The sequence below is a fragment of the Carassius carassius genome, chromosome 16 (assembly GCF_963082965.1).
Source record: "Carassius carassius chromosome 16, fCarCar2.1, whole genome shotgun sequence".
Taxonomy (NCBI): Eukaryota; Metazoa; Chordata; class Actinopteri; order Cypriniformes; family Cyprinidae; genus Carassius; species Carassius carassius.
The window spans coordinates 6,501,595-6,527,507 of record NC_081770.1 but is presented as its reverse complement, the minus strand read 5'-3'; the positions used below and the strand labels follow the sequence as shown (position 1 = coordinate 6,527,507).

Sequence of the window (25,913 nt, the reverse complement as noted above, 5' to 3'; positions counted from 1 at the left end):
GTTTACTGTCATTAATAAATATTGTTGTTTTACACACGAAACACATTTTATTTGTCTTGCACAGGATTGCGACTGGGTGAATGCTAAAGAAACCATAGAGCAGATGGTAATGGGGATCTACATCGTCCGATCCACAGGACACCAACCAGGAGATAAACCTGTGGACGTTGGTGTCCTGATTGAAGGGACCGAGGTTCTCTGCTCTTTGAAGAACGTAGCTGTAGCAGTGACCATGCTGTTTGGACTTACTTACGCCTTGAACCTCAGCTACCCACAAGAACTCAAGGCTATATTTGAGGTCATCCAGAAAGTGTTCTTTATCTTGGATGGACAAAAACTTTCACCAAAGGTACAAGCCCTCAAGAACAAGATGCTGGAGTAAGTTACCTTATGTGTGTATTCTCAAAAGACTAAATCTTGACTCAAGAAGGTATTAGCTCTGCATATACATTGAAATATCAGTATTGTTCATCTTGGATGATATTTATTTGTATTTTTTTTAACTGAAAATTTGCCTTGAAATAAGAATAAAGAGAAACTTGTGACATTCCCTTTGAGAACATTTTATTTGTGCATTAAATTACATTTTGATAGACATGTCAATAAGTAAACATTTGTTTGATGTAAATAAAGTTGTACAATTAACTTAACGGTAGTAGTTGACAAAATATTTCTGGGTTTCTAAATTAAGTGATTAAGATTAATTGGCTCAACATGATTAAATAGTTTACAGATAAATTACGAAATATGATTCAAATGAAAATGATTTGATCTTGTTGGTTCAAAATTAATTTTGCTCTTGGGTTCCATTTGCCTAAATTAAGTTGAGACAACACCATTCAAATATGTGGAAATAGGTGTCATAATTATATTAAGTTAGACCAACGATTTATTATTTTGAGTGATGTATAAACACACTGAATTCATAAAAGCTGTTGGTTTTGAAGTGTTTTCATTTATGAATTACTGTTAAAAATATAACTAGAGCTAATCATACAGCAGTAAATCTTATTCTATTTAAAATCAGTGTAGTATTTTCACAAGAAGTGAATTCACTGACAAATCTGCAGCAGATTTATCTGATTTACATGATTATTTCCGATATTTCCTAAATCATTTCTGAAAGTTTTTATCTTTATACTCTACATTCAGTGAACTACTTTATTACACAGATCTTAATTTCTGAACTCATCTGATTTGATTTCTTTGTATGAATGTATTTCTTGGATTGTTACCGACATGATGTAAACAGCACCTTCAGAAATATATTAACTGAGAAAAATGCTGACTTCTTTTACCTGCTGTACGTATAATGGGAACATTTCTGTTATTATACATTAGCTATTTATGCTTTATGTTTCATTTCTACAAGTTAGCCTATATTTAAGATAGAGAAACTGCTTATGTAGCTTCAATAATACTTAAAACAGACAAGTAAACTTTTCAAACAAAGTAGTTGCTTTTAACTGTGTGTAGCATTTTATTACATGAAAATATAAAAGTGTTAAAAAGACTGAATGTGTTTGAGTATTTAGAGGAGAGTGAAAGACACAAATGCTGTTAACTTGTGAAAATGTTTAGTTGATTTGATGAAGGAGAGACTCCATCCACAGAACAAAGACTATATATACTGGATATCTGTACATTAACAACACACACACAACTAAATATAAAGTAAAATAAAGCTTTATATCTTTTGACACATTTAAGTGCTGCACTTGACAATCACATTTAAACATCTGAATCATTATGAATGAGTTTAATAGAAATATTATTAAACTGAAGAGCCAGACAGACTCATCTGAGCTTCTTCCTCCTCTGTTCCAGCTTTACATTAAACACAATGATCATCTGCTTGAATACTAAAGCAACATTAATCATTCAATATCATGTTTCTAACACACATGCTGCATTATTTGATTGTAAAGTCTGAGTCTCTTCACCTGTATGGATCACATTTACACATTTATCACACATTTATTTCTTCTCATAGACACAGTAGTGAAGCTCTTCTGTGGATCTTCAGCTGATGTTTACTGCTCCTCTCAAGATCACTTCATTTTATGATACACAACATTTATCAGCTTCTGGTGATTTTACTCTATCAGGGACTTCTGGTGATGGATCTGTATCTACACTGTAAGGTGAAACAAATGAGAAAATAATCAGTTCAGTGGAATAAAGTACAAATTAGTTAAAATATTTCAATCACCTGTTTTGTTTTTATTCTAGTTAAAGCTGTTTGTCTCTAGTTGAAACATGTTTGTGTTGGTCTCAGTAAATAAGTGAAATGATTGCACAGCTCGCTGGAATACTGGATTCTGATTGGTCAGTCGTGACATTCGGAGGTGTGTTATTCATTAGGTGTGTGTCATTAGCAGCAGAATAACACACAGTCATACGGTATTTGAGTCGGCCGTTTCTTTGACTTCTCTCGTATCACAGCACCGCGCTCTCACTCGTTTCATTCAAGCACAACTGCTATTAGCTTGTGCCTCAGTTACTGACTGGATTTACCCTCAAACCAAACCGCAGGAGATTCCTGTTAATAGTAGACTTGAGGAGACATTGTTCAAAGTGTGTCTTGTTGTTCAAGTTTTTGCTAACTGAGCAGAAGTGTTTAGCTGAATCTAAATTGTGTCTAATTCTTCACTTGTGTGTCAAGAAAGCATATAATAAGTGTGATAACAAGCGGCTGGAGGTACATTATCTCTTACAGAAAGTAAGTGTAAAGTAATGTGACGTGTTGCTTGTCAAAGTAAAAACACACAAGAGACAGAGACATTGATCATGTGATGCTGGACGACTGTGAGATGAAGCTGAATCTGCTCTGATTTTACCAGCGTTTTCCTACAATCTGAACAAATCTATTTCAAACTCTAATGATTCACTATTACTGATCTCATTAATAAAGCAGCTGTTGCTGTAGAAAGCTGTGACAGTCTGCTTTTCTTCTCTTTCCTCCTTTGTGTTCAACATTTTTATCAACTTTACATTTCATTCTGACACAAACCCTTTGAAATAAAGCTTGATGATCATTTGATCAACTCTTTTCACTAATATGTGAAAGTATATATTTGTTCACATATCAGAGGTAAATGAATCTTTAATATCATAAAGTGAAGTTTACTCACATCAGTTCACAGTTTGAGTCTCGTAGCACATCAATGAGCTTCTGCTTTGAGTCTCTAATCTTATTGTGTCTCAGATCAAGCTCTTTTAGAAACTGCAGAGCTTTTGTTTTTGTCAAAGACTGAGTTAAAGAAGAAACATCTGTAATGTCACAGTAAATAAGACTAGAAAGAGACAAACAGAGGAAGAGAGATCATCTTACAAACAAATCATTAAGATGAAGAATCTTTCACAAATATAATGTGAACACATTCATCATGAGATATTGAGTATAAAGTGTTTTGTTGAACTCTTATGTGCTGTTCGTTTGGGGACGACACTCGTGCTGTTTTGGGCTCTCCAGAGAACACAGCCAACAAAACGACATTTTGTTTCTAAAAACAAGTATTATTATCACCGACAGGGTGATCAGGACTTGTGTCCTCCTGAAAAGACTTATTCTGTGATAACACCCGTGGTGTTAGCGCAGTGGATAAGACACATGTCTTTGGTGTGAGAGACCCGGGTTCGAATCCACTGTGAGACACCAATGTGTCCCTGAGCAAGACACTTAACCCCTAGTGCGACCTCTGACATATATAGCAATTGTAAGTCGCTTTGGATAAAAGCATCAGCTAAATGTAAATGTAATGTATGTAAAAAAAAGACTTTAATAATACTCAGTTTATTAATGATTTAACTCCACATTGGTGTAGTTTAAGTATTTATGTTATTTTTTATATATTTAGAAAAATACATTAAAAGTGCTGAGTGTCACCTCTTCAGACATTTTTCAACAAATTCAACATTTTTATAGTCTCCATTAATATCTATGGGTGTTTGTCTTTTGAATGTGTGTGTGTGTGTGTACTGTGAACGTGTGGAAGGGTTGCCACTTCATTTTCATGTATTTTGTGATCTGAATTGTGGTGGATTTATTGATTTTATTTGATAAATTAAGAAGAAAAAGTATTGATTTGATCATTTCCTCATTCATTTCAATGTGGGTCTCCAGAGAGTGACTTTTTTCACACTAACACACAACCAGATATCAATCCAGTTTAATTTTCTATTTGTAGATCTACCAAGTGTTGACAACCGTACAAAGTCTCATGTCATTTAGATAAAGGGAACATTAGTTTTTATTTCAGCAAACATCATTTGGGGTCTGAAAAGATCTTGAACAGCACATAAGAGTTAAACAAAGTGATTTTCATCATTTTGATTCTTGTCTGTGAATGTTACTGACCTCAATCTCTCCAGTTTACAGCGTGAATCCTTCAGTACGTCACATAAGTGATTCACTCCTGGGTTTTTTATTTGATTCCTGCTCAGGTTCAGTTCTCTCAGGTGTGATGGGTTTGATTTCAGAGCTGAAGTCAGGATGAGACACTGTTTCTCTGTAATACTGCATCCACACAGACTGAAGACAGAAAGAGAAAACAATGAATCAGACACGTTATGTTCATGTGTGAGTAATTCATCATGTGTTAACACCATACACTGCAATAATTAATAAAACATTGCCAAAAACCTTATTATATGACCATAAAGAAATACAGAAGAAAAAAGATTAAAGTAGATTAAGATACAGAATCAACCACAGAACTACAACCCGAATTCCGGAAAAGTTGGGACGTTTTTTAAATTTTAATAAAATGAAAACTAAAGGAATTTCAAATCACATGAGCCAATATTTTATTCACAATAGAACATAGATAACGTAGCAAATGTTTAAACTGAGAAATTTTACACTTTTATCCACTTAATTAGCTCATTTAAAATTTAATGCCTGCTACAGGTCTCAAAAAAGTTGGCACGGGGGCAACAAATGGCTAAAAAAGCAAGCAGTTTTGAAAAGATTCAGCTGGGAGAACATCTAGTGATTAATTAAGTTAATTGATATCAGGTCTGTAACATGATTAGCTATAAAAGCTTTGTCTTAGAGAAGCAGAGTCTCTCAGAAGTAAAGATGGGCAGAGGCTCTCCAATCTGTGAAAGACTGCGTAAAAAAATTGTGGAAAACTTTAAAAACAATGTTCCTCAACGTCAAATTGCAAAGGCTATGCAAATCTCATCATCTACAGTGCATAACATCATCAAAAGATTCAGAGAAACTGGAGAAATCTCTGTGCGTAAGGGACAAGGCCGGAGACCTTTATTGGATGCCTGTGGTCTTCGGGCTCTCAGACGACACTGCATCACTCATCGGCATGATTGTGTCAATGACATTACTAAATGGGCCCAGGAATACTTTCAGAAACCACTGTCGGTAAACACAATCCACCGTGCCATCAGCAGATGCCAACTAAAGCTCTATCATGCAAAAAGGAAGCCATATGTGAACATGGTCCAGAAGCGCCGTCGTGTCCTGTGGGCCAAGGCTCATTTAAAATGGACTATTTCAAAGTGGAATAGTGTTTTATGGTCAGACGAGTCCAAATTTGACATTCTTGTTGGAAATCACGGACGCCGTGTCCTCCGGGCTAAAGAGGAGGGAGACCTTCCAGCATGTTATCAGCGTTCAGTTCAAAAGCCAGCATCTCTGATGGTATGGGGGTGCATAAGTGCATACGGTATGGGCAGCTTGCATGTTTTGGAAGGCTCTGTGAATGCTGAAAGGTATATAAAGGTTTTAGAGCAACATATGCTTCCCTCCAAACAACGTCTATTTCAGGGAAGGCCTTGTTTATTTCAGCAGGACAATGCAAAACCACATACTGCAGCTATAACAACAGCATGGCTTCGTCGTAGAAGAGTCCGGGTGCTAACCTGGCCTGCCTGCAGTCCAGATCTTTCACCTATAGAGAACATTTGGCGCATCATTAAACGAAAAATACGTCAAAGACAACCACGAACTCTTCAGCAGCTGGAAATCTATATAAGGCAAGAATGGGACCAAATTCCAACAGCAAAACTCCAGCAACTCATAGCCTCAATGCCCAGACGTCTTCAAACTGTTTTGAAAAGAATAGGAGATGCTACACCATTGGTAAACATGCCCCGTCCCAACTATTTTGAGACCTGTAGCAGAAATCAAAATTGAAATGAGCTCATTTTGTGCATAAAATTGTAAACTTTCTCAGTTTAAACATTTGCTATGTTATCTATGTTCTATTGTGAATAAAATATTGGCTCATGTGATTTGAAAGTCTTTTAGTTTTCATTTTATTAAAATTTAAAAAACGTCCCAACTTTTCTGGAATTCGGGTTGTACTTAAAAATAATATTAAAACTGAGTGTGTTCACAGTGTGTGTGTTCACGGTGTGTGTGTGTTCACGGTGTGTGTGTGTGTATGTGTTTGTGTGTGTGTGTGTGTGTGTGTGTGTGTTCTGTGTGTGTGTGTGTGTGTGTGTGTGTGTGTGTTCACTGTGTGTGTGTGTGTGTGTGTTAAATGCAGAAGTTCAGAGTATGGGACACTATATTTGGCCACACGTCACATCTTTCTCTTTTCCTGAAAGTAAACAGTAATCTTTAATCTGACTGTAACTGCTGTAGAGTATAATGAAACTAACTCTAGTTTCTCCAGCTTGAATTGTGTGTTCATCAGTAGATCACTGAGGTGTTTCACTCCAGAGTCTCCTAGTAGTTTATTCCTGCTCAGCTTCAGTTCTCTCAGGTGTGATGGGTTTGATTTCAGAGCTGAAGTCAGGATGAGACACTGTTTCTCTGTAATACTGCATTCACACAGACTGAAGACAGAAAGAGAAAACACAATGAATCAGACACGTTATGTTCATCTGTGAATTAAATTGATCATGAGTAAACACCATACAGTGCAATAAATAAAATGTTGCTGAAACCTGAAAAAAAAAATAATTACACAGCCATAAAAACTAGGATATTGAGGATATTAGTTACATTTCAAGTCTAGAGAATCTTTAGTCAGACCAAGAAAAAAAAAAAAAAGAGGTTTGTGATTTATAATGTAATTAAGATACAGGATCAACTACAGAAGCATCTAAAAAATAACATTAAAATGTTACAATTGATTTTAAATGTAGCAAAAAAAGACAATTCTGTTCAGAAATGAAAATGTAATTCAAGATATTTTAAGATTGTAAATTACAGTCAACAAGTACAAGATTTTGTGATCATATTTTGTTCTTATTGTGATGCATGTCTGAGTGAAACCACTTTAAAAACAAAACAACACTGCAGGTCAGGAATTCATGAGTTTCTGATGACCAGCTGATAATTGTTTGCTATTGCAAACAATATCCCATCGTTTCATCACAATTTTTTTATTTTGTTTTTAAATTGATTCTGGTCTGCACATCACTACAACGTAAATGCATTCGCTCTGCTCTGTCCAGTGACTTGATCAGCTTTGCTACACAGATTCAACTTTGCACATCTAAATAAAACTGTAGGTTTGTCTGTGTGTGTAGATGTGAAGTACAGTAATATTTCTCTGAAACAGGTCAGACTGATGAAGCAATGCCTGCACAGAATAAGTCTGGACCGGTTCTGTTCAGTTGTGTTACACATTCATTAATCTGGTGTTTGATGGCAGAGAGATGATATGAAGCATCAATAAACACTATGAATATGTTCTGATACAGCAGCACAGAACTACTCTGTTGTGTCCCATTAATAAACACAATGAAAACAGTTCTGTCCCACTGGATAAAAGAGAAATGTTTGTGTATTTTTGGTATTATTAACTGAAATGATTGGATATTGGGTTGTGTATTTGACCTGCTGTATCAGCAGAACTTTCAAATGTTTAGACCAAACAACTTTACAAGTCACCTTCAATCATAACCTCCTCTAACCTAAACTCAGAGACCCAGTTGACCAAAAAACCCTGGCCATTGTCCCAGAGGAAGACCTAGAAGTGACAGAAACCAGACTGACCCTGCCTTTATGAAATTACATTTAAATATAGAAACATGCATACACATACACACATATAATTTTTTTTAATTAGTCTTCAATCCTCAGTTTGTAGTCAGTAAACATGAACACATTCAGCAGTCACAGCAGAAGCTAGAGACAGAATTTAACTGAAGTCTATTCAAAAGTTGTCTGAATCTATTCTAAGCTGTATTAAAGGCAAACAATTTTAAACATATTAATAAAATACTGGCTATTTCTAATGTGTTCACATTATTTTCTCCAGCCCCTGTGCACTTCACCCAGAAATGAAAATCACTCCATGATTTACTCACCCTCAAGACATCCTACATGTATATGAATTTCGTCTTTCAGACAAATATAATCAGAGTTATATTAAAAATGTCCTGGCTCTTCTAAGCTTTATAACGTGGGGTCGGACTCAAATGAGAATTAAAACAGACGACTGTAACATTACTAGTCATGTAACATGTGAAATGATGTAAGATACTCACTTCAGTGTGTTGAGTGTACAGTGTTTATCCTGCAGTAGAGCAGAGATGTGATTCACTCCTGTGTCTCCTAGTTTACGTCCACTCAGATCCAGCTCTCTCAGGAGTAACGGGTTTTTACCCACAATTTCAGTCACATACTGACAGCCTTCATCTGCAGCAGGACCCAAAAACCTGCAGAAGAGAAGATGAAGCTGGAATCAATTCAATGTGCATTACATCACAAAGCATTTAAAGATTATCAAACATTGTTTGTAACAAAAATCTGTATTTCAAGTTTAAACAGTTCAAAATTTAAATACACAAATGTTTTTAAGAAAGTCAAAAGTCAAAAGTAAATTCTTTAAAATAAACTCTGGGGCAGAAGCTCACTAGATCATGATTCTCAAGCATCTGAAGATCTTTCTGGCTTTTAAGCAGGAGATGAGGAAAGTTAGAGATAACTAGCTTGTGACAGTTAATCATTCATAGCGATATATTTAGTTGATCTTTTGATGCCGGCTCTTCCTATTATTATGTAGCAGAATTCACCAAAAACTGGATTGCTGATCCACTAACAGAGAACATGATCTGGGTTCAGACCATCTCTGGATAGTTTTATTTAACTGATGTCTGTGTTGATGCAACAGTAATTCTTCTCATTATGAGAGTAACTGCAGGTTCAGACGTGTGTGTGTGTGTGTTTGTGCGTTATCACCGATCCTCTCCTGACACACATCACATGTTTCTGTCCTGTGATAGATCTGCTGTAGTAGATCTACAGCACTGATCTATATATGACTGGTTCACTCATCACATTCTAAACTGCCAAAAGGCAGTGAAGCCACAGAAGTGTTTGATCAGCCGTCTTACTATTCCCTACCAGCAGAGAGCACCATTGAGTCACATGCAAACCACTGACCTTAAATCACCCGATTTGAAGCAAATCAGTCAAACTGGACTATTTTTTATGATGCGTGTATATAAATTCATTTTTACTTCATGTTATCTGGAGTGTTTTTGGTCTTTTTGGGCAAGATAAGGATTATGTTTAAACTGTTTAGGTGGGTTTATCTGCTGCGCACTGACGACACAGGTAACTGATCCAACACGAAATATAGCCTATTTCTTTATGTACGTAATTATTCAGGAATTATTAAATATGAACCTATTAGTATCAGAAACTGATTTGAATATACAATGAATAATGCAATAGCTTATGTTAAAGGGGTCATATAATGCTACATGCACTCTTACAAGTTGTTTGAACTGAAATGTGTGTTGCCATTGTGTGTACACAACCACCCTATAATGATAAAAATCCACCAAGTGTTTTTTCTGTAATCTCTTTAAATGTTTTCCCCTTTCTCAAATCGAGCACTCTGACCGTGTGATGTCACACGGTTGGAGGCCCCTCCCATGATTGTTTGATTGACAGCAGCGTTTCAGCAATGACTGGACTTGTCTTACCTCAGACCCGCCCTGAGTGAGCCGTCATCAGCCTGAGATGCAGACGAGCATGACTCCTAAGTGATTGAGGTGATTTGTTGTTGGATATTATAATGAACATAGCAGTAGTCGTTTACTCCCGACATCTGAGCAACTGAAATCGCAGAGGATTAACTTATGGTTGGAGAAATTAAAGAAATGCACCCTTGATCTAATTGTGTTTATGTTCGCGCGAATCCTTCATGATCCAGCCTCCAGCAGTGAGTATAATGTATTTAAATGAATCATTGAAAATCGCCTTTCCTAATAATGTGCTAATTAGCAAGTTTCACTATAAATGTGGCTAATGTAAACAGTCTCTCAGAGAGCAGATCATAAGAAAGGGGCGGAGTCAGCAGAGCTCATTAGCATTAAAGGAGAGTCCAACAAACCAGCCTGTTTTGAAAAGAGCTGTTTTTGACAGGGTAAAAAAGGTGTTTTTTACACTAACATTGAGAAATCTTAAACTATGTTACAGACTTTTCATTAAGGCTCTAAAGAATCATATCAACTTGTGGGAAATGGGCATTATATGACCCCTCTAAAATTGCTCTATACCGAAATGAAAAGCTTAATTTACCATCCTGAAATAAAGCTTCATGTCTGTAATGTTTTTTTTTTTTGCATTATTGACACTGTTTTCCTAATTAATGTTGTTCAGTTGCTTTGACGCAATGTATTTTGTTTAAAGCGCTATAAAAATAAAGGTGACTTGACTTGATGTCTGTATTCAGTTATTTCTCTGAATAAATTATGATGTGTATAATTTTAATGTCCTGATCTAACAACAGCAACATCTATTTCAGACTCTCCAAGATCACGCATATGTTTACTAGCATTAGCTACTGTTTCCATGTAAAATGTTGTATGCTAAATTAATAATAATTTAACCACCACTTAAATCATTACCTGCTTCAAAATGAATGCTGTTAACGAAATCATTGTTGAAACATTTGCAGTAAGCACCTACTGTATGAATAAAAACACTACAACAGAATTATATAAACAATGAATAACTGTTCAAGGAGAATAAAGATACTTGTATACGAAGCATAAATCTTTCTTCAGATTTCAGAATGAAAGAGAGAGTGTTCATGATGTTCACTACTGTAATGAACGTAGCTTTTTAATAAGTAGGGGAAATTCCCTTGAGTGTTTGCATTGTAAGAATGTACAGGGATACTTCAGATTTAAAAACGCTGACTTGTTATGTGATGTTTTTTCATTAAAATCATACAATTTCCTATTATTTCGAAAGAATGTTTACACACACTAGGGATTACCAACATGGCGGTGCAGTGGCTTCACATTCATGACGTCATGATCAATCCAGTTCTCTATTCTAGATCAGTGATCGACATTGTTGTGAATCTGAGCTTGATGGAGATTAATGTACAGTGCATTCAGTAACATTTAAACAATCAGGATAATAAATCACACTGAATATGTTTTTCATGAGAAATGTCCACAATAACACAATCATAAATGTTAATTGAGGCACCAAACTACTGAACACCAGCACATCTAGTGACAGAAAATGTTTGCTTAACCTGCAACTTTTAATACAACTAAACTGTGCTGACATTTATCATAAAAACAACAGCAGCTGCAGCATCTCATCTTCAATGTTTGATCATTTAGAAAATTTTTGATGTAACAAATTGTATACCTTACTAAATTAGTCAAATTATAGAATTCACATGCGTATCATTTATTTTTCATCATTTCATCTTGTCTCACCTCAGTGTGTTGAGTTGACCGTTTGGATCCTGTAGTAAATCACTGAGCAGCTTCACTCCTGATTCTCCAGGATCATTTCCTGTGAGATCCAGCTCTATCAGGTGTGAAGGGTTTGTTCTCAGAGCTGAAGACAGAGCTTTATAACCTTCTTCACTGATACTGCAGTCTGAAAGTCTATTAGAAAACATGTTATTCTTCATTATAACACAGATTGTCACACAAGCACATGTTCTAGAATGAAGAAAATAAAAAGATGCACTAAAGGATTTTTGACCTGAATGGACTCTTTTCACAGTAAAGCTGGTTAAAGTTCTATACTGGTGAACTCAAACTACAACAAATGCTATTTTTAATTTTTGCAGTTTTAATTTTCAACAATTATAACTTACAGTTGCAATCAAAATTACTCAAACCCTCAGAGACTGCAGGACTTTAGAAATACAAGCTTTTCTGAAGATCCAGGATAAACTCTAAATTGCATCTATAACAGTTCACTGACTTTAAAAGTCATATATTAAAAGTCATAATGTCAATATATAATCTTATATAATTTATTATTTTGGAGTTATAAGATTTTAATAACAGAGCTATGTCACAAGTTTTACTTGGCAGTCTAAAGCCTCCAGGTTTTCATCCAAAATATCTTCAATTGTTTCCAAAGACGAACAAAGCTTTTACGGGTTTGGAATGACACGGGGGTAAATTTTCATTTTGGAGTGGAGTATCTCTTATCTCTTATTTGCATGGTGGGGAATAAAAACACAATTAAGTCTTTAGAAACTCTATTAAAAACAGAATTAGCTTGAGTTGTTACACATACACAGAGTTAACCCATGCATGTGCTGAAGTTGAGTAGCAAAAATGGCAAAGTCAACAGAGATCACACAACGCTATAGAGAAGTTATAGAGAATAAATAACCGTATTACTTTAGAAAGTCTGTAAAGGCTGTAAGAAGATTTCCAAGACATTAAAAACTCTCAGCCATTTTCCTTAGCTTAAAGAGTGTTGTACCAGAAAACCTTTTTAGGGTGTTGAAGAAAATCCACAATATCATAAAATGTTTAATCAGAGCAACTGATAAAAACCTGCAATGTACAGCCAAAGACTTGCAAGATGACCCGATGAAAGAAGGAAAACCATTTCAATGCAGTGTGTAAGAAGAACACTACACAAGTATAGCCTTCATGTTGAGACATCTTGATGAATACTACTCTTGATCAAGAAGAACAAAAGACTGACTTGAACTTGCTAAAATTCATTTGTGTAGACCTGTGGAGCTCTGGAAGAATGTTTTATGGAGTGATTTGACCAAACTGAAATTTTTGGACCCATGGATCAGGGATGTGTCTACTGCAAAAAAAAGTCAAATCTCATAAGCAGAAGAACAACATCTCCATCGTCAAACAGTCCTGTTATGGGGTTGCTTTACTGCAGCAGGAAGTGGAAACCATGACTGTATGAAGGACATCATGGATAATTTGAAGTATCAGGCCATTTTGACAAGAATTGTGATGCTTTTGGTGCAAAGACTGAAGCTGATGATCAATGGACTTTCCAGCAGGACAGTCATCCCAACGTACATCATCCAAATCTACTTCTGCTTGGTTCAGGGATCAGTCATAGAATGTGCTTGAGTGACCTGTTCAGACTCCAGATTTAATGCCTATTTAAAATATCTGGTTGAATTTGAAGAAAGCCGTGGCAAAGTGAAAACCAAAGATGATCAGTGATCTGGAAGCTTTTCAGGCGAGGAATGGGCCACTTTTGGGGGGGGGGGGGGGGGGGGGAGGGGTTGAATAATTTTGAACATGAATGTTTAGAGCCAATTTTAATTTCATCATGATTCATCAATGTTCCATTCTCAGAATCACTCAAAAGAGTATTAGCAAACTTTCTTTAACACTTTACTGATACCTTTGTTAAATTGTTTTCATAAAATTATGTTCTCCACAGCAAAATGTCTTGCAAGTGGGTTGAATTATATTGACTGAATTATATTGATTGCAACTGTATTATAACCTTCTTCTGTGATACTGCAGTCTGAAAGTCTTCAGAAAGTCCAAACTAATGAACAAATGAATTAATTAATGAATAAATAAATACATGCATAAAAACATTAAACCATTAAGATATTAACATTTCCCATCGCTTCCAAAAATCCATCTGTTTGTCAATATTTTAGAAATGTATCTACACCAGCACACCAATTTCACATTACTGACCCATTCCTTGTGACACAGCACCAGTCTACAGACCAGCTGGAGCTTCCCAGCAAACACAGAATGTTGTGAGGAAGTCGCCAGTTAGTCGTCATTTGGTCAGCGCGACATTACTTTATGGCGACATTGTGAGGACGTCGTGGTAAAGTTCCATTTTTTGGAATCTCGGCTAATTCCTTTGGGGACGTTGTAGCGACGTGGTCAGTCGGTCTTCAGATAACTTTTAATATTATTGCACTACATGTATTATTATTATTAAGATACCATTTGAACAGCCTATTTTTTGGGAAATAAGTTATACAAAAAATTCATCAAGCATGTTAAAAGATGGCATGAATTATATATATATATATATATATATATATATATATATATATATATATATATATATATATATATATGCCATTAGTTTAAGAACAAAAAAAATTTACTTAGCAAATGGTGATAATGTTTGTTAATGAAAGAGTACAGGAAAAATGAACATTTAAACCTTAAACTAGCAGCGCACGTCACTTTCTAAATGAAGTGCGCGACGTGCGCGTGCCCGTCATTTTGTAACGGTCAACTTCCAGCGGACGGACACGGAGGAAAGGTAAGCGCTATAAATCTACTTTTATTCATAGATTTTAACTGATATAACGTTAAATGCCATCAAAGAGGAGTAGTGTTTTGTATTTTTGTAGGTTTTCTTATTCAATTTAATAAATAAATGCTCTGTTTCGTTAATTAGCTCAAAATCAGTCTCAGAGGTGGTCTAAGGTAACGTTAACTGTTAAAATCTAATATAACCTTACCTGTTTTAAATTATTTGAAATTTAACATGATAAAAACTATACAGTATTCACTTTCTAATTATATATATTTTTTTAACGCAGTAACGTTAATTAGTTTGTTTGAATGTCTGCTGCTCGCTCTTGATGATGCTCATGCTAGCCATGCTGTGAACTTGAATATAAACCGCTGTATGAAGTTTAACGTTAATTAGACCGAGGCTGCCGAACCATTTTCAGTGTATGTGGGATTAATAATTTCCCCTTTTCTCCCTCAAGTGGCAGGCTTGTAAATTCTGTCATCTGTTCATTATTGGTGTTGATGGTGTTTTTCACATGCACGCTTTTTAATGCTAGTTTAATTCTCAAATTGATCTGATACTTTCGTTTCACAAAAAGTAAACAAATTGTTCACTTTTTTAGGGCCTGGCTGCCACCAGTTGAGTCAATGATTCAGTGAGTTCCTTATGGGGAAATATATTTGTTACCACCTAGTAATTTAAATGTATTACTTATTGCTTTAAAATGAACACATATATTTATCATCAGGTGAAGAGACAGTTTGGGCAGCAGCAACAAGACAACTATTAGAGTTAAGTAGAGATGGGTTTCAAGAACTGGCAGTAATTTGGTTCCTGACTTGTTTGGTACTGAAAACATTTATATAAGCTACAGGATCATTAGTGCTGCTATCAGTATTCTAGTAACATTGATTTATTACCCTTATACACAACCACATTTCATGTAAATCATCTCAGAGTGGATGGCAGCAAGGATCCAGGATCAAGAGATCATTCATCATGGAGACTGTTCCACAGGAAGCAGTTTATCCTGGGTAAAAAAACTAAACCTGGTTGTTTCAGCATCACTCAGGCAAGACTAAATACATTTAAATTGATTTCAGTTGGTTATGTGTTTCAGGTCATCCTGACCTTTCTGCTGTTCTGGATGTAAGGCCGTGCTGGATATACATTTCTCATGGGTGAAAGATTTGTGCAGCGGTATCCAGACATATAACGCCCCATTCACACGGGGAGTCAACGCCTCTCGTTTACTTTTAAATGGAGTGACGTCAAGCATGGTGAAATTAATTCTGGGACCGTTGGTCGTGGCAGAAGTTGAAAACTTTTCAAGCACCAATGCAGCCGTCCTCCAGTCAGAACGTCTTATGCAAATACCCTAGCGCAGACGCAAGCCAATCGAGTGCATGCAATACCAGAAAACTAATGTGATTGGCTGTCACTATGAGAAGAGACAGTAATTCCGATCCGATATCAGTGTCGTTTTTTGCATTTTTTTTTTTTAAATCAATGTAGAATTTCTATACTTCATTGTAGGGATGTCAATTTTCATCGTTTAAATTAACGATCAATTAATCGATTAATCGTTAACCTTAATGCTGCAAAATGAGTCTATTGCAGCAACATCCAGTCACTGGTATGACAGGATGTGCAAAAGTGTGTGTGTGTGTGTGTGTGTGTGTTTATTTATGTATATGTATATGTATATATATATATATATATATATATATATATATATATATATATATATATTTATATATGTGTGTGTGTGTGTGTGTGTAAAATACATTTCTTTTAAATGTATAGCACAGTAATGAAGGCAGCAACATGTGGTAGATGGGACAGAACAAGAAAGACTTAATAATCTTTCATTGTGCTAATGTATTATAATACGAAAGGGTATGGCTCTTATACAGTGCACAGTGCTTATACACAACCAGTGCGCAGAATGATGCACTTGAAGCAACACAGAGTCACAGCGTGTAGCATTACTCATAGAAATGTTCAAAATGCCAAGGGAAGAGATATTGATGTTGTGTATTATATGTGTGCAATATTTTGAGCATTTTCTTTTAACAGTTTTAAATCTTAGTTATTGTGCGCTCTTGAAGAGAGTTTCATTGTTTTGACTATAGTAACTAGAGCTGGAATGATATGCTAATCTGCCAATTCAATACTATCCCGATACTTGTGTGCCGATTTAATATATATTTATAATTATATATATAATTGAGTATTGTGATTATAGTTATATAACTATTGCAATTCGTGACATCCAAATTGTCTATAAAATTATTTGTTTCTGTAGATTTGAGGGAAAGATTAAAAACAAGGAGGTCTGGGAACGACTGAAGGGAACTGACAGCAGTGAGGGAAGGAAGTAATCACCAGAATGTAAGTTCTTTGAGAATGTGTGCATTGTTTATTACAAGTTGAGTTTTCATTTAAATGTAGCAATGTACACAATGGTCAAACGTTTTAAATATATTTTAAAAGTATAGTTTATTTCTATAATGCACAGCTATATTTTCAGCATTAATTACTCCAGCCTTCAGTGTCACATGATCTTCAGAAATCATTCTAATATGATGATTTACTGCTCAATAAATTTTTCTGATTATTATCAGTGTTGAAAACAGTTGTGCTGCCCAAAATTTTTGTCTAAACTACAGTTACATTTATTTATTTTTTTTGGGGGGGGGGGGGGGGCTAATAGCAAGAATGCATAAAATTGAATACCAGTGGTAGAAAAGATTACCTTTTTTTTTTTTCAATGTTTTGAACTTTGTGTTTATTAAATAATCATGAAGAAAAAATTTGACTCTCCAGAAATGCTAAGTTTTCTTCCCCATCATTTCTATTATGGGGAGCGTTTCCCAAAACAAAATATTGGTCACAAGTTCCATCGTTACCAATAGAGTTCAGGGGAACTAACGACCGTAGTAAGCTAACTGCAGATGTGATTAACATCATGTACGTCATGAGCAGATGTACACTTTGATCAAAAAGTTTTTACCCTTTTGAATAAAGTTACTGAAAAATTCAGCTTTGCCTCATAATTATTTCAATAAATAAATTTTAAAGTATATTCGAAAAAGAGTATGAAAACTGTTATTTCTTTTTACAATATTTTTTTTTGTAATTTTGATTAATTTAGCCTTGGTGAGCAGAAGAGACTTGTCTTGAAAACCATAAAGAAAAGATTCCAGATTTTGACTGGTTGTGAACATACATAAGCAACATTAACAAGATGATTCTTCCTTTCAGCTGCCAGAGAAGGATGTTGACAGTGCAGGCCCAGGATGAAGAAGAGGAGGAAGAACACATTTAACAATTTTCTCATAAACTTTCCATGTGTTATAATAAAAACAATGAACATGACTACAATAATACGCTAAATGTTATTAAAAGATTCTAGTTTGCAAGAAATCTGAGTGTCTGACTCTACACTAGAGGAACTCTTTTCTGAAGAACATCAGGTGCTGAGAAGAAGCATTGTTATTACAGCAAAACACTGCATCGAACCTCGTGTCCTTCCCTCAGAAGAGCCTGTTTTCTGCTGCTAGGGTAAGAAACACACTCTTGCTCTTCTCTATCGGCTGTCCGGCAGCTAACTCTGCCTCCTCAGCACTGTCTGAAAGAGTCTTCTCCACAGTCAGTAATCAGAGATCACAGATTCTTCTGAGAAAGTCAATACGCTCATTTTCTTAAAAACTTTGTTTTTTCGGGTGGGACAAATAATACAGGAGAGATGCTAGAAATCTCTATATTGTTCATTTTTCATATCTTTACGCTTTATGAATGTTTTTCTTCTGAGAAGCTCAAAAATTATGGTTCTTTGGTAATTGCTATATTGTTTAGGTTTATCCTCTGATAGTGAGCACAGAGCCCTGATCATGACATGCAAGAAAAAGAAAAAAAATAATGTCCATGATTTACTAATTCATTCCCTCGATGTACTAAAACGTGCATGATTACTTTTACATTTCATTGATTTGCTTAATCGTATGCACAATTTACTAATTCGTTCTCTTGATGTATAAATAGTGTACATGATTTAGCAAATCGAGGGAATGAAATAGAAAATCGTGCGCATGAATTAGCCTATATTTTTTCCTGCATGCCGTGTAATTAAAGCACATCACCACCAGACATTTATACCAGGAGCCTCATATACGACGCTCACTGCAGTATCTGCTGAATTGTTTCATATCTATTTATCATGTATTTTTTGTTGCACCAAATTATGTAGAGTTGTATCAATAAGTGTACTGATAATTATATATCATTTTCACTGATAACGTCATTAACTATCCCCATCCTTAATAAGACAAGCATTTTCTATTGTTTATATTGTGTAATCTGTGAATTGATGTGTTTTCTGTGCTCATGACTTAGAAACACTTTGCATGGTTAAAGAACAGGTGCAATGTTCAAAATGTTTTGGCTTAGTATTTGTAGAACGTAGTGCTGAATAAATGTTGACTTGTGAATGAATGCAGTGTGTTTTTTTATATTAGATTGTAATGTTTTTGTATTGGTTTGCATTTCATGTATGTAATTGATGTATTTACTATGCATCCCCTATAATTAATTACAATTCGATTTCATAAGGTTTATTTTTTGCACCAGAGATGGATTGAGTTTATTAGTTCTTTATGTATTTCAAGGTAATGGTGAGGTGAAAATACGTTGCTGCGACCAATATGATCCGGTAATGTCACGTCCTCATAACGTGCCAGTTTGGTCGTTAGGACATACTCATAACGTCCCAGCGACGTTCCACTATAACGTCCCCACGACGGACTGGAACGTTATTTGGTATGTCGCTGCGACCAATATGGTACTTTATAGTAACGTTCTCATAACGTGCCAGTTTGGTCGTTAGGACGTACTCATCACGTTCCAGCGACGTTCCACTATAACGTCGCCACGACGGATATGAGAATCACAAAGTTACGTCGCTGGAACATTATTTGGGACGTCTCTGCGACGAATATGGTCTGGTCGTGACGACGTAACTGTGTTAGCTGGGTTTACATTGATTCATGTTTAGATTAACCAAATTCAGACCTGAGTATCTGTAGTGTCTGTGAATTTATCAGCAGACTGGAGATTTCTGTCACTCCAGAGTCTCCTATTTGATTCCTGCTCAGATCCAGCTCTGTCAGATTTGAAGGGTTTGAATTTAGAGCTGCAGCCAGAACATGACAACCTCCTTCTGTGATACAGTTGTTCTTGAGACTGCATAAAGAGAAAACACTTCAGTTATAATCTGAATATTTACCAGTATGTTTTAGCTGACATTTTCTTTTTGTAGTATTGCCATTCTAGCTCTAGATTCTCTGCTTAAGCATGCTCATATTTACACATATTTAGTATTAATATTTAGTATTAATATATACATATTTAGTTCTGCTTATATTTACACACATTCCTATGTTTAAGTACAAGTTAGTAGATCCCACACTTTGCATGAGACTGTTCTTACGCACGCATTACACACACATCTGTGCATATGCACTGTTGATAAATGAGGACACTGGAAGTAAGAGTTCATGCTGGAATTAAAGCCTGCAAATTTCACTGAGCTGAAGTAGTTCTGTCCTCAATTCTGTGGCAAATTATCTAGGTCCATGTTAACAGATGGATCTAAATTTTAACAAAACACTAATAATTGTCACAAAACTTACCTCAGTATCTCTAGTTTGCAATTTATATCCTTAAGTCCAGTGCAGAGCAGCTTCACTCCTAAATCCTGCAGATTATTATTGTTCATGTTCAGCTCTTTCAGATTGGTATCTGATCCAAGGACTGCAGCCAGATCTGGACAGCTTTTGTCAGTTAAGCTACAATCATTTAGCCTAAAAGAGAAATAAATCAAATCACAAGGTTCGATACATGAAATACATTTGTTAAATACAAAAAAATAAATTTATACAAATTATTTTTAGATTAACAGAAAATACACTGCATATACTGTATATTAGAATTGTATTGATTCAAATTTCATACATAAAACAAACTAGCATGCTTGAATAAAACTTAATAAAATATGTAAATTAATAATAGGCTTATATCATTAATGGCAATGAGTTATATATTTAAAAGTGCTGCTCAATCTTGATGAGTTTCTTGAGGTTGAGATGTGGAGGTTAATATTTTATGCATTGAGGTTATGCAAGAGTATATCTTTAAAACAGTAGTTTAAGAAATTGAACTGCATATAGTGTTGAGTTTTTTTTTTCTGATGAGGTCAGCTGGGTCACCTTCTGCATGCAGTAAGTTAGTAAAATAAAGATGACGGGATTGCAGAAAGTTATCAGAATGAGATGTGTAGCACTGCGTGAGGCAAATGGTGGTCACACCAGATACTGACTGGTTTTCGGACACCCCCCATACTGCACTCCCCCACCCCTGAATAATCAACACAGTAAAACTGCACATTTCAGAGTGGCCTTTTATTGTGGTCAGCCTAAAGCCCCTTTCACTCTGAACGTTGGACACAGTAAATTGCCGGTTCCCCTTCTGTGTGAAAGTAAACACATCCCGGGATTGATCCAGGGTTGGGGACCTGGTAACATTACTAGGTTCAGTCCCAGAACGAGCTCTGTGTGAACAAAAGCCAGAACTAATGCTGTAAAGGGTGACTCTTTTACCAGGTGTTTTGAAGGCAGATCAACGTTCGCGACCAAAAAAAAAAAAAAAATTAGCAAATTGTAATGAAGCAGAGATCAGTTAGTTCCTCACTTTCTGTGCTGAAGCTGAGATTGTTCACCATCTTAAGTGAAAGTTAACGTGCCTAGCGTTTTCAACTCATACATTACACGTCACATCCTGATGTCACATGATTTTATGGGACCTTTACGGGTTGTGTGTGAATGCACGCACATATTCCGCGTGATCACTGACAGTGGGAAAGGGGCAAAATCTAGCAACCCGGGAACAATTGCCGGAATTGTATCATGCAATAACCACACTGTCTAATCAGCATCTAGTTATGCCACAACTGTGAGGTGGATGAATTATCTCAGCAAAGGAGAAGTCCCTGACTGCGGGTGTAGCTGTTGGGCAGTGTTTTCTCTACTTCCTGCTGGCCTTGCTGTAGCCAATCGTAGCTCCGTGTAGCTGTTTTTTTAATCTAGAATCTTACTATCACTCTCTGTTTTTTAAAGTGATAAAATATTACTTAATTCACACCATATTTCTGATAGTATCGATCAATCTTATCAGATTAATTTTGATCGTTCACTTTTATTTTATATCCGTGAGTGCAGTACACCTGCATTGCATTAGCACTCGTTAGCTTGTCATTAGCGTTTTCATTTGAACCTATCGCTATTTTCTTTTCTCCTTTCCTCTCTCTCGCTCCAGTTTTTCACAAGTTCATCAAACAACTGTGGTAAGGATATATCATCAAGCACGGTGAGTAATGGCTTCTCCTGCTATTGTTATTTGCACCTCTTGTTACATGTACAGTACAGTTTATCTATCTCTGTCTGTCATGTGGGATTCACATGTGATAATTGCTGGGAAATAGTTAGGCTGACACAGAAGATTTCAGAATTAGAGACACGCATCTAGTGTTGTCACAATACCAAAATTATTGTTTTGATACCGATACCTAGTCAAGAACTGTGATTTCGATACTTTTTTAAACACTTTTCATGAAAAGGGAAAATACACTCTCAAATATCATTGCTGTGCTTTAATTTTAAAACTGGGACAACATTCTAATCATATAACACATTAATAAATGAACAAATGAACAGCAGATATATTAAACATTTGAACAAAATATGAAATATCAAAATATAAAAACTAAATTAGAGCAATGACATTCAAGGTAAAGTAAGTATAAATTTAGCAGCATTGTGGCAGGGGGGCGTGGTTTAGCGAAGTCTGCAGCGGGAGAGAGAATCAGGAGACGAGCGGTAAGTGAGTGGTTTGGGCAAAAATGATCATCACCTGTTTCTTGTTCCAGTAATTGGCGTGGAGAGAGTATAAAACGCCAGGAGAGACGGAAGTAAGCGAGAGAGAGACGGATTGCTGACCCGAGCCGGAAACAGAAACCGGAAGGAGTAAACCGAAAGTGTTGTGCGAACGTGTCAGAGTAAAAGTCACCATTGGGTGTTTGTGAACTTTTAGTTATTTTCGTTTAATAAATTCGTCAGCAGTCCAGCCGACCCCTTTGTCCTCTTCCTTTCGTCCCACGAACATACTACAAGCATTATCTCAGTTATCATAAGAAACATAAGAGTAATAAATGTATCTTGATTCTGAACTTTGAATAAAAATATGAACAGCGATTATTTTATACAATGTTTCTGAACTCAGAAGATTAAATGTCAAAAGATAAATAATAATCAATTTAAGCAATGGCATTCAAGTAAAAAAAAAAAAAGCAAATAAAATTTAGCAGCAATATCTCAGATATTGTAACTTATTCTGTCAGTTGTGCAACCTTTTCTTTCAGAGGAGAAAACTCAGCCAGTGATCTTTAATGAGCGTCATCTTTAGTGAGCGTCATCTTTTTCTACCAGTCGTGGACTGGCGGCCACAGTATCACTTGTGCTCGCACATGCAGCCTAGTGATGTGCTGGTCTGGTTTTTTTCCAACACGCGGGTCTCGCTTTTATGAAATTATTTGGCCCGGCCCGCAAATAAAAAAAATACTATTTATTTACCCACCGCGACCCACGCATCGGGGACATCATGGAATATATGTTGCTACTTAGACCTTTGTATTGTAAATTTATCAAAGAACCTAATAAAATATGAAAATATATATCGTATTCCAAATATTTAATACAGGCAATATGAAATTGCACTAGTGATCGTTCGTCCGTGAACGAATCTTTTAGGTGAACGAATTGTTCTCATATTGTTGACTCATATTTCTCGTTCACTGAAGTTCCTCTCTCCACAGCAGCGGGCAAGCGCGGCGTTATTAGCAGCGCTTGCGCAGCTCGTGAATAGCTCTGTGAACTGTTTCATCCTGTCAAAGAGTTACTCAAGATGTGACGGAGCATGTGATGTGTTGAATGTAGTGAACCCATGCGCCTTCACTGAACGAGATCGAGAGATCTTCTCATTCGTGAATGAGTTGAATGAACTGATACATCTCGTTTATGAACGAAATGAATGAGTATACAGGGTCAGTGAGCCAAGCATGTAAATCTCGATCAGCAATCAGCAGATACAAAGCGCAGTTATAGGTGCTGTCCAATTATGCAATAAAAACCTTGTGCTTTGTTCATCTGAACAACTTATTTAAACTATTTAATGTGATTATGCACACATTTTAGTAAAGCCAAATCAGTTTAGTAAAGCCACTAATGCAGCCATCTCGCTGTAGTGCTTTTTTGCCGCTTGCGTGAGGAGAAAAAACACAGACGTCCATAGGGAGGCACTGGAAGCGTGCGTTGCACACACCAACATGAAATACGTCTCTTACAAATCTGGAACGCAGTCATTTTTTGAGGTATCGATACTAATAAACTTAGGAATCATGACATTTTTAATTTCCGAGAATCGCGATACGTTTGAAGTATCGGTGCACCGTGCAACACTACACGCATCCAAACTTTAATTGAGGACAGTAAGAATGTTAGGGCTCTAGATATGGCTTTGGATGCGTCTAGCTCTGGGATTCCTGTTCATTGTTCGGTTCCGGAAACAGAGCCCCTGCAGCAGGCAACTGGGTGACAGTGAGGCAGCGTAGTCGTGGGTCAAAACAACGCTCTTCTGTTCCGATCAAAACATTAAACGGGTTCTCCCCACTCAGTAATGCACCCACTGAGAAACCTGAAGAAAGTGCTCTTGTTATTGCTGATTCTACTGTACGGAACGTGAATATAGAGACACCAGCCACCAGCGTCAAATGTTTACCGGGAGCCAGAGCGCCTGACATCTTGGCAAATTTAAAAGTGTTGGCTAGGGCTAAACGTAAATACAGTAAGATTGTTATTCATGCCGGCACTAACGATGTTCGATTTCGCCAGTTGGAGATCACAAAAAATAACATTAAAACCCTCCTGTTACCCTCAAATTGGATAACATCTGTTACCCACTGGGGTCATTTTTACCCCAGTAATTTAAACCTCAAGAATATGATTTTTTTTTTTTTTACAAAGGTTTGTGTCTCAGGTAATTTATGTCTTTGTTGACTACTTAAATAGCCTTTTAAGTTGACATCCACCCACCACCCCCCTCCCCACCCCTTATAAATCCAGAATACCCATTGCACGACTATGGAAACATTTACAAATCACCATAAAATCTCACTGATTGACCTAAAATTTGAAAAGTGTATATATATATTTGGTGTTTTATTTGTTTTATAATATTTCTAAGTATAGATTTTTGTAATCTATAACATTTGAAAAGAAAAAACTATTTATTTTATCAAGGATAGTAACACGAGTTATGTTTGGGGTCAATTTAACCCCGGGAAAAACAAACACAATTTCAAACATTTAGAAGGATTTAGAACATCATCACAATCAAAACATCAGTAAGGAACACATAACAGTCCTTTTTGTTATCAAGGGTTGCAACATACGTAATGTGTGGGGTCAATTTGACCCCAAGAAAAACGTCCTAGGTTACGTATGTAACCATGGTTCCCCGAAGGGAATGAGACGCTGCGTCCAAAATGCTATAGTAACACCCTTCAGCGTGACCAACTCTGAATAATATGTGAAATCAGTCTCATGAATGGGCGTGATTTCATAAGCGGGTGATGTAGCGACCAGGAAGCTATAAAAGCACGTGAGGTGGAATGAGCGTCAGCTTCTAGGAATGAAGCGAACTCTGGCAGGGATACCGGAAGTATGGCTTTGAGACACAGCGTCTCGTTCCCTTCGGATAACCATGGTTACATACGTAACCTGGGACGTTCCCCTTCAGGAACTTGAACTGCATCCAAAAAGCTATGGGAACGAGAATGTCCATGCCGCCAGACTTAGAAGTCCCTGCCTAGTGTGTATACAAGGAGCACAATTAAGGCAAGAGAAAGAAGAGCCGTGAGTGGCTCGCAGATCTAAACCATAAAATCTGATGAATGTGAGGGGCGTGGGCTGTCCAGCTGCATTGCAGATGTCCTGTATAGACACACCTGACAAGAAGGCCTTGGAGGCTGCCCTACTTCGGTCAAAGTGAGTCTTGACTTTCAATGGTGTGGGGAGATCAGAGGACTCGAGGTTTTAGGATAGCATCCTGATCAACCACTTCTTCTGGCCGGAGGCCTCAGCCTCAATGCACCGGGCCTGCAGGAACTCCAGAACTGTCCCAACTGGGCAAATAACTGGGTCATGCTGGCAGTCTTCACATCAGGAGGTGAAAGGATTTCACCTCAAGGTGAACAGTTTCCTCATGGAGGGAGTTCTGGATTGAAGGATGATCTCAGCAACCTCGTTGAGAGACCAAAAGCTACAAGATATTGCATTTT

At 36.5% G+C, this 25,913-nt stretch overlaps 1 protein-coding gene and 1 long non-coding RNA gene across 3 annotated transcripts in view; one reads left to right on the top strand and one right to left on the bottom strand.

Moving 5' to 3' along the window:
• Nucleotides 1-3,130: 3,130 nt before the first annotated feature.
• Nucleotides 3,131-25,913, bottom strand: part of LOC132159319 (NACHT, LRR and PYD domains-containing protein 12-like) — a 206,474-nt gene continuing 183,691 nt past the window's right edge. Inside the window, exons 13-15 of the mRNA XM_059568834.1 lie at nucleotides 6,628-6,804; nucleotides 4,361-4,534; nucleotides 3,131-3,296 (exon numbers count right to left, since the gene is read on the bottom strand). Of these exons, the coding sequence (XP_059424817.1) occupies nucleotides 3,131-3,296; nucleotides 4,361-4,534; nucleotides 6,628-6,804 (517 nt within the window). The remainder of the gene's footprint in view (nucleotides 3,297-4,360; nucleotides 4,535-6,627; nucleotides 6,805-25,913) is intronic.
• LOC132159540 (uncharacterized) lies at nucleotides 16,218-18,566 on the top strand. Of its 2 annotated transcripts, none has more exons than XR_009437867.1 (3): nucleotides 16,218-16,360; nucleotides 16,770-16,855; nucleotides 17,729-18,566. It is a non-coding gene; the product is annotated as an uncharacterized LOC132159540 (long non-coding RNA). The 2 variants fall into 2 exon arrangements; XR_009437866.1 differs by having other exon boundaries at nucleotides 16,224-16,360; nucleotides 16,770-16,859; nucleotides 17,738-18,566.